A 9,209-nucleotide genomic window follows, 5' to 3' on the forward strand; every position below is an offset into this window, starting at 1 on the left:
TCATACGCTAAAATTACTTTAATAATATATAATAACATTACAAACAATAAAATATTAATATTAGTAAGATGCAAATACAAATTTTTTGAACAACACTTTTATTAATATCAGAATCACGGTTACATTTTTTTGAAAATAAAATACATAATTTAAAACAACACATAGAAATTTAACACATAATTAAATTAGATGCAATGGAAGAGGTTGGTTTTTTACAATTGCTTCGTTTTTGATCATAATCCATTCATCTTCCTCACAAAGATGCTCAAATTTTCCTTTACCTTCATTCCAGAACATCACGCCCGAATGTTCAACCGTTATGTTTTCTTTGAGCCACTCAAACACCTTCGAAATTGTTGTCATCTGACTAACATCCACATTTTGAAAGTACTTATATTTGAACCCCCAGTAAAACTTTTTTTGTGTTGAAAACTGTCCATTCCAATAGACATTAATTTGAACAGGAATTGGTGACATGTTTATGTTTACAAAATTAAAATTTATGTTTGGAGAAGGGAGAATAGAGTGATACATCCGTTTGTTGTAATAGATGTCGGTTTATATAGTGTAGTTAAAATTGAAAAACAGGCCTTTTAAAGTTCGGTTTCAGTAAAAGCTGTCGAACAGTGAAAGGTAATAGTAAAAGGTAACAGTATTGCTTTTTATGACATGTCTAGTACCTGACAAACCGAAGTTTCAAACTTCGGTTTTGCATGCTATTTTCTGATAGGTCTGAAACCGAATTTTAAAACTTCGGTTATATGTAGATTCGGGATTATAAAAGTGATCTGTGATTGTTTCATAAATACATAACAAAAAATGAATCCGAAATACGTATCAATTGACGTGTATCATGGTTGTGATTTTGAATGGAATGATGGTAAAACGGAACTCTGTAAAGGGCCTAAAATGACGTTTGATAACGTAGATGTTCGGGGCTTTAATATGGAAAAGTTGAATGAGTTTCTTCGAGAAAAGCTACCAAAGAATCCACGTTCAATGGACATATACTACTACAAAGCAGGAGCAAGTGAAGCCGAAGCAATGTGCTATGATGAAGAATGGTATACATTAATAGGGAAAGCGTGTATACTTTCAGAAAACATCGAGTTGTATGTTTTATTTGGAGTTTTTGAAGATGCACTAGAGTTCGATACGATGTATGATAGTCATGGTGAATACTATTATGCACCTAGACCTTTTATAAATTAAAGTTACTTGTAATAGATTAGTAACTTGAATAAGATTGGTAAAATGTCAATATTATTATTTCAACAACACCTTTTTATTCATAAGAAACAAAGTACAAGAAACAAACTATAAGAAACATGATACAACAAACTAAATACAATAAATTACTAATGAAAACCTATGGGTTTCTAGTACGTGGACAAGTATTCCTGTTGTGACCTTCAGTTCTGCATATACCACACTTTGGAGCTTGCTTTTCACGTTCATCCATCTGGTTCTTCATACGTTTTGATTGCTTCCGCCCTCTGTGCTTAATCAATCTTGATGGATCGGCCATAATTTTCCATTCTATATGTGTCCAGTAACTCGCATCTCTTAAAGGATTAAAATGATCACTATATTGCTCTCTCAATGTAGGAGTTGTATACTTTTTACTGATTTGTTTATTTATATCCTCGTTTAGATGGCTACATATGGAAATGGCATGAGAGCAAGGTAATCTTTGGTGTTGCCAAATACCACATGAACATCTTTTCCTTTTAAACTCCACTGTGTAATCAGTGCTACCCTCACCACTTCTTTGATACGTTGAATGAACCTTGTAGATACCTTGTTCTTTGTGATAACATGTTGTTTTGTAACGTTGAGCTCTTTTTGCCCGTTCGTTAAAGATGTTAAACATGTACTTCGAAAGTGGTGAATTACATAGCCTTGCTTCTCGACTTTGGTCGTAGAAGTGTTGTCTGGTGTAATCAAAGGTATATTCGATACACGCTTTGATCGGCATCATTCGGGCATGACGGAACACATTGTTGAGTGACTCAGCAATATTTATCGTTGTGTTACCCCAACGACTCCTCTGACTGTCCCTATACACAGTCCATTTGCCTACATCAGCATCTTGTAAATATTGCCAAGCCTCAACACTAGCTTGTTTGATGGCCCTGAAAGCATTCTTGTACAATATTTGATTTGTTGTTGAACTGACTGTCCAACACAAGTGTTTGAGCCATTTCACTTTAGTGTGTTTGCTCAACAAGTTACTACGAATGTAGCGCAAGCAGTACCTATATTCCCAACCATATGTTTGAGCACCCATTGCATGTAAGATACCTTGGTGTCGATCAGAGATGACACACAACTTTTCGTCTCCAATAACATTTTCTTGGAGCATTTACAAAAACCAAGACCAACTTTCGTTACTTTCTTCATCAACTAGGGCAAAGGCAATAGGTAGAATTTGATTGTTAGCATTTTTGGCAACCGATGTTAACAGTTTACCCTTATAACTACCTTTCAAATGGGTGCCATCGATGCAAATCATTGGAATACACAGTTTAAATGCTTTAATGGCTGGACCGAATGCCCAAAACACAAATTTAAAGGTGGCGAAACCTTCATAAATTTTAGGTCCATTTTCAAACACAACAATTGTGTCTGGATTGGTAGTAACTAATTTATTTATATAATTTGGTAAATGAATAAAGTTACTTTCCCAAGTTCCAAACAATCGTTCGATTGCAATACGCCTAGCGTTCCATGCTTTGCTGTAACGGACATCCACATGCCATGTATTTTTTATTTGGGCTTGGATGTTTTTAACAGGATAAGCAACGTCCACACATATTTGATGTTCAATTTCAGTAGCAATTAAGCTAGCGGTTAAACAACGATTGTTGTTTTCTGATACGTGTCCATAACACGTGTGTTCATCTTTCCATTTTGTTATTTTCCATACCTTAGATCGATTGTGAGACGAACCACTAACACTCCAGGCACAATGGTATATTTCTTGTGGACCCTTAAAACTTGAGCTAGTTGTTCTACAATGTGCTTGCCAATAACCCGGCTTGCTTTGTGTAACAACTATTTCTCTATTATGCTGTATATTCCATTTTCGAACAGCATAAATAAGTTCGGATTTGTTCTGGAACACCATTCCTTTGGAAACAATACCGATCTCCTTATCATAAAAAACCCATGAAGCTTCTTGGTCGTCATCGTATGGAAAACTATTACTACCCTCACCCGAATTAACAAACCCAAAACGTGAAACTGGGGCAGGTTCCAATTGTGGTTCCACTTGCTCCTCTCTACCTTCATCACCCGAAACATTATCTTCAACGCTATATTCAGAAACTGTATCGTCGGTTGCAGTAGACATACCATCATCGGGGTCTACTACATTTTCTACTTCGTATCTTCGTTCTTGTTCATATTCAACAACTGTTGAATGGAGGTTTGATGTTGATTGACCACCCTCCAAAGTTTGAATAAGATCAACATAACCCGAACCTTGGGTGGTTGAAAAAACTTCCTCAAACTGAATTTCAGTTTGAGCCTAGTAATTTGGATCATTCTGAGAATAAAAATATATTGTTTCCAAAGTGTTATCATCAGTAACTTCACTTTTCCATTCATTTCCATTGAAAAGAACCCACAAGAACATTTTTAACGTGTGTGATCTTTAACTCACACCTACATAATTATACGCCATTTCGTTTAACTGCATACAGTTAACCTTGGTTGTCAACACAAAACTCCTTCTAATCGTTGTGTTATCACCAGTAAGCCAACAATTTTGGAATGAAATTTGCCCTCCCCAAAGAAAATGAACCATGAATGGACGAATTATAGACATTTTTTTAATTATTGATGTATGAAACTGATTAAGATTAGTTTGAATTGTGTTGTTGGTGTTTGAAACTGACTTTGAAATGCTTGAATTGTATTCTTGGTGATGTTTGTGTTTGAGTCCATGATAAGGGTGATATAAATAAATGAAAAAAGATGATAAATCAGATTTTGACATGATATGTTAGCAGGTTTCAGTCCATAATTGAGACTAGGGTTGCAGGTTTTAGTCCATAATTGTGACTGGTTATGCAGACTGCAAAACCGAAGTTTAAAACTTCGGTTTTGCTGAAAAGCCTGCAAAACCGAAGTTCCAAACTTCGGTTTAGGGTTTCTGCTGACAGATCACCCAAAACCGAAGTTTGAAACTTCGGATATGGCAAAATCGAAGTTCTAAACTTCGGTTTTACCATTTTTGTAACAATTTTGATTCAGTTTCCATTTTTAAAAGTTGGTTTGAAAAAATTACTATTTTAAAAAAAAAGTCTAGAATAAAGCTATATACTAACAAGGATGTTCCTAATGATACGGCTTCGTCAGGGAAAGTTACACCAAATGACAAAAAATACAACCTTTTTTACTCCCATCTGATCAACTATTTAACCTAGATCTTTGCCAACGATATCTGGTTGGCAGTACGTTATAAAATTTTGAATTGAAAAAAAATTGGTTCCAAAAAGGTGGTAAAAGGTGGAGATTTTTATTTTTATCTTATAAATATGGCTTCAAAAAGTGTTAAAATTGTCTTTTAATCTCTTCCGACGAGATATCATCGGCAAAGAAGTGGCCAGTCAAAGAAAACTGTTCAATTTTTTTTCAGGGTTCTTGTTTCTTTCAAGAAAAATATCAAGTGATAAGACCCTCAAAATTTTCAGGATTATTTCATGTGTCAATACAAACATGGTTTTTTGAATTTAATTAGTTGATAATGTAGGAAATAGTACCCGAAAAATATAATAATATATTCATTATAAGAATTCAAATATAATTAAAGAAATGTACCTTCAAACGGGTTTAATCAAAAAGGATATATGAATTATCTCACCAAGAGAAGTTGAAGATATTCATCAACAAATGATGAGCTGAGGCCCGTGTTTGACACGGTTCCCTTAAAACAGTTCTGCCGTCTATACGTCGTCTATTTCTCAAGGTACAATGGCCGAAGCAGTGGTACTGCCGGACTTGAACACTTGCCTGAAAAAATTGTCTACGATAGTCTTTGTAAGCTAACCCATGTTTGTGTCTCTCTTGAACAAAGTCATGAATAGAACAAAACAAGCTTATATATATTTGTGTGTGTATTTCTATAGAGCTAAGGAGGTTTTCCCATCTTTTTGATATATCTTTTCAACTTTAAGAGAACGATACTCTTATTTATATCAATTCTGGAAGAATGATCAAAAGACTATTTTAATAATCATAAACCATAGTTTTAATGGCAATAAACTAGTACTTAAAACATATATGTTACATAATATTGAATGGTCATATTAAGTCACTTGCAATAAATGACACTCAATATCCATTCAAACATATATTTTTCTAACAATCCCCCACATGAATGAAATTGATAATCGAATCCATAACAATGACTCAATCTCAATTCTCCTTAGTTCCATTTAGTTTCTTTTAGCATCGATATCTCATTCACCTAAAATCTACTTTAGACAAATATCATTTTGTTATGAAGCCTTTGCCACCGATTACATAATCATATATTCCAAAGTATGTGTGAATCTCGTTTCACCTAGATTTTCCAACATGAATAGAAATGGATAAAAAAAACACACGCGTTTAAACAAAATTTTCAGCAGTTGAATCTTGCATACGATATTTAGGTGTTACCCTTTGAACCTTCGCTCATGAAACGCACTTAGTCTACTGGCTCTGAGTAGACGGTGATGTCTTTGAACTCGTCTACCATTTGTGTAGGCGACAATACGCTTCACACAAGACTCTCCCTGACAAAGTCAAGTCCTCATAGTCATGTTCATTATGGTCCTGAAACGCTAGCATGTTTCTGCGAGAGCCATTAAGTATTGTGCCCTAACAATACCCTTCGAAGCGAACCCACTTCTCTTTCACATAGGTAATTCACCACGAATGGCTATTGATTCAGCATGTATGGCTACTTCAGTCGAATCATTAAAAGCCATAGGCTTAGCCTCATACTTGTCACTTTTAGGAATGAACTAGGAAGTCTACTGATCGTTGAATAAACTCCCTTTAAAGGATGCAGGGGATTTTATCAAATCCCCTACAGTGACCTCATCAGTTCATACAATTAGGTTGTCCTATTGAACTCGGATCTTGGGATCTCCAGTCAACTGAGTTAGGTTTTCCTTCATATAAACTTTATTCAAGGGCTTCAGTCGCATTCCAAAACATTATCTCTTCTCAACCATATGGTTGTCGGATCCGAAATGTTATCATTTAACTTTAAATAGTTAACTGTGATAACCTACAAAGAGATTAGTTGTTTGAGAGTAATTATATTGATTATTTCATAAATATTTACCCTTCTTGGCTCAAATGATATATAAGTAGCATCAAAAAATTCATATCTTTTGGCCTTTACACGAATCATGTTATCATTAACATTGGCTAAATTAGATACAATTTTTAGTATCAACTATATTCTTATATGTTATCATTAACCAATTTCATGAATCGTGCACTTAATATCTAAATGCAAGACACCCCCCACATTTTCATGTTATTGTGTAAAATGTACACAACTAACTAAGGTTAATGCTTATCCTTTCAAAGCTTTCCCCACATATCTTGCAACTTGATATAAGTTTCAAACATAATCATATATATCTAATATGATTCTAATCAACGGAGTGGTCAAATGTGTGATGACCCGAGAATTTCCGACCAAATTTAAACTTAATCTTTATATATTTCTGACACGATAAGCAAAATCTGTAATGTTAAGTCTCGAAAGTTTTGAAATCTATATTCATGTAATCAATTACCCTTTGACTGTGCTTGACGATTCACGAACAATTATGTGTAAATAAATGTGTAAATACATATATAGATATAAATATAAATATAAGTGCATATATAATGTTTTGAATTAATAAAGTACACTTAATCAATTTGAATAAAAAAATGTATAATCATAATACAAGATAATAAGGTTGTTCAAATGAATATATATATATATATATATATATATATATATATATATATATATATATATATATATATATATATATATATATATATATATATATATATATACGATTTTTATATATACTTAATAAGATATGTATCTGTAATTGTTTGAAATATTAATATACGATTTAATTGCTTAAACTAAATAAGTAAAATAAATACAAATGAATCATTTGAATTGAAAATGAAAAGTAATATACAAAATAATTAAACTGTTATGAATTTATATAAATTATAAATATATATATGACTTTTGTAATATTATATATATTAAATATTCTGCATATGTTAATATATATATATATTCACATTATATAAATACTACATAAATAATAATAGGGATATTGATATATTAAATTTAATTACAAATTAAAACATAGTTGTTGTTATAATATTATTAGTACTTTCAATATTACTATTAATATTAATAATAGTATTATTATTGTTATTGTAACTGTAAAGTCATTAATGTAAAATTTTTATATATAAAGACTAATTAGAAGTATAAATTAGTGGTAATTTAAATGTCACTAGTTATTATCATTATTAAAAATTTCATTATTAACATGGTTATTAATATTATCATTATTAAAAATAAGTAAAAACTATTATTTATATTGTTATTACTAACTACTATTATTATCTTATTATAAATATGAATTTTTTATTTATTAATATGATTGTTATTCTTACTATTATTATTTTGTTATTATTAGTATTCTTATTTTTATTTTAGGGTTAATATATAATTGCATTTATAAAAATCAAATATAGCAGATAAATATGTTTAACATCACAATCAATTGGTACTGGATTTTGTTTCCTGTCTCCAGTATTACTAAGTGTCAAATTCAATCTACATCCCAAAACAAATTCTGTTAGAAGTCGCTGTTCTTCACTTTTGTTTTTATTTTATTTTTTTTTCTTTTTTCTATTTGAATAAAGCTGAATGAATCTTATATAAATCAAGGAGTTCATGTAGTAAGGTATTCACTCAAAACTTCCTTTCAATTATCAACATCAATCACAATAAACCATAGCTGTGTAAATCGATTTAAAATTATTATTATTTTTTTTTAAAAACCGTTCAATAAACTGTACGTATAGCTTTTTGGTCAACACTCGAATTCGAAACTGATTTCAAAAAGTAATAATGCTATTTTGTTAGGAATCATTTATGAAATCTTTCTGCAAAATTTTTTAATCCAATTCTTCCTATCAATCTTCAATTTCTGAGTCAAAGATTACAGATGAAAAAGTCAACTGGATGTTCATCGAAAAAAATTTGAGTTCTTGCTGTTGTTTCTGGAAAAATTAAAGATTCATAAAGCTTCCATGAATCAAATGCAACATATTTCGTGTTTTAATCAGAGTCTAATACGTCCTCAATTTCTCTATCATATTTTTTTTCTTATTGGAACCTGCGTCGCAGAAACAGCATCTGCTGTTATGAGTTTTTTTATTTTTTTTATTTTACTTCTTCTTTTCTGGTTTATTAAATAAATTATATGTTAAATGTTTATGTTTATATTTAAAAACTGAAATTAAAATGGGAGTTGATGAATCAATGGTGTCGTTCATAACTGATAGAGAAGAAAACAGACTGATAATTAATCACGGGTTAAATTTATTTAAAGGGCATTAGAAAACAAAAAGTGGCAACAGCCCAAATGGTTCAGCTTGTATGGGTGTTTGTCGGGTATCGAGAGGTCGCGAGTTCGAGCCCGGTTCAGGGCGTTTATTTTTAGGACAAACTCATAAGGTAGTTCCCAATTTTTTATTATTATTATTATTATTATTAATATTATTATTATTATTGATTATTGTTATTGTTATTTGTTATTAGTATTATAACTATTGTTATTATTATTATTACTAATACATGAACAAAGTATCATTTATTATTATTATTATGATTATGATTATAATTATGATTATTATTAGCACTATTATTAAGTATCCAGTATTATTATCTTTATTTTCATCATTATTATTAAGTATCATTATTGTTAGTATTAGAATTAACACTTGACATTAAATATTAGTATTAGTATCATTATATAAATATAAGAATTATTATTATTATTATTAACAAAGGTATAATTATAAATACTATCAATATTGATAATATGATCCCAATTATTAGTATTGTTATTATTAAAATTACTACTATCATTACTAACATTTTTGCTAAAACT

General features: G+C 30.8%; 1 protein-coding gene across 1 annotated transcript; it reads right to left on the minus strand.

Moving 5' to 3' along the window:
• Positions 1 to 1,369: 1,369 nt before the first annotated feature.
• On the minus strand, positions 1,370 to 2,365 carry LOC139889074 (uncharacterized). The gene has a single exon (XM_071872048.1). The coding sequence runs from the start codon at positions 2,363 to 2,365 to the stop codon at positions 1,370 to 1,372; it is 996 nt and encodes a 331-aa protein (XP_071728149.1).
• Positions 2,366 to 9,209: the final 6,844 nt, after the last annotated feature.

The sequence above is a fragment of the Rutidosis leptorrhynchoides genome, chromosome 1 (assembly GCF_046630445.1).
Source record: "Rutidosis leptorrhynchoides isolate AG116_Rl617_1_P2 chromosome 1, CSIRO_AGI_Rlap_v1, whole genome shotgun sequence".
Lineage (NCBI taxonomy): Eukaryota > Viridiplantae > Streptophyta > Magnoliopsida > Asterales > Asteraceae > Rutidosis > Rutidosis leptorrhynchoides.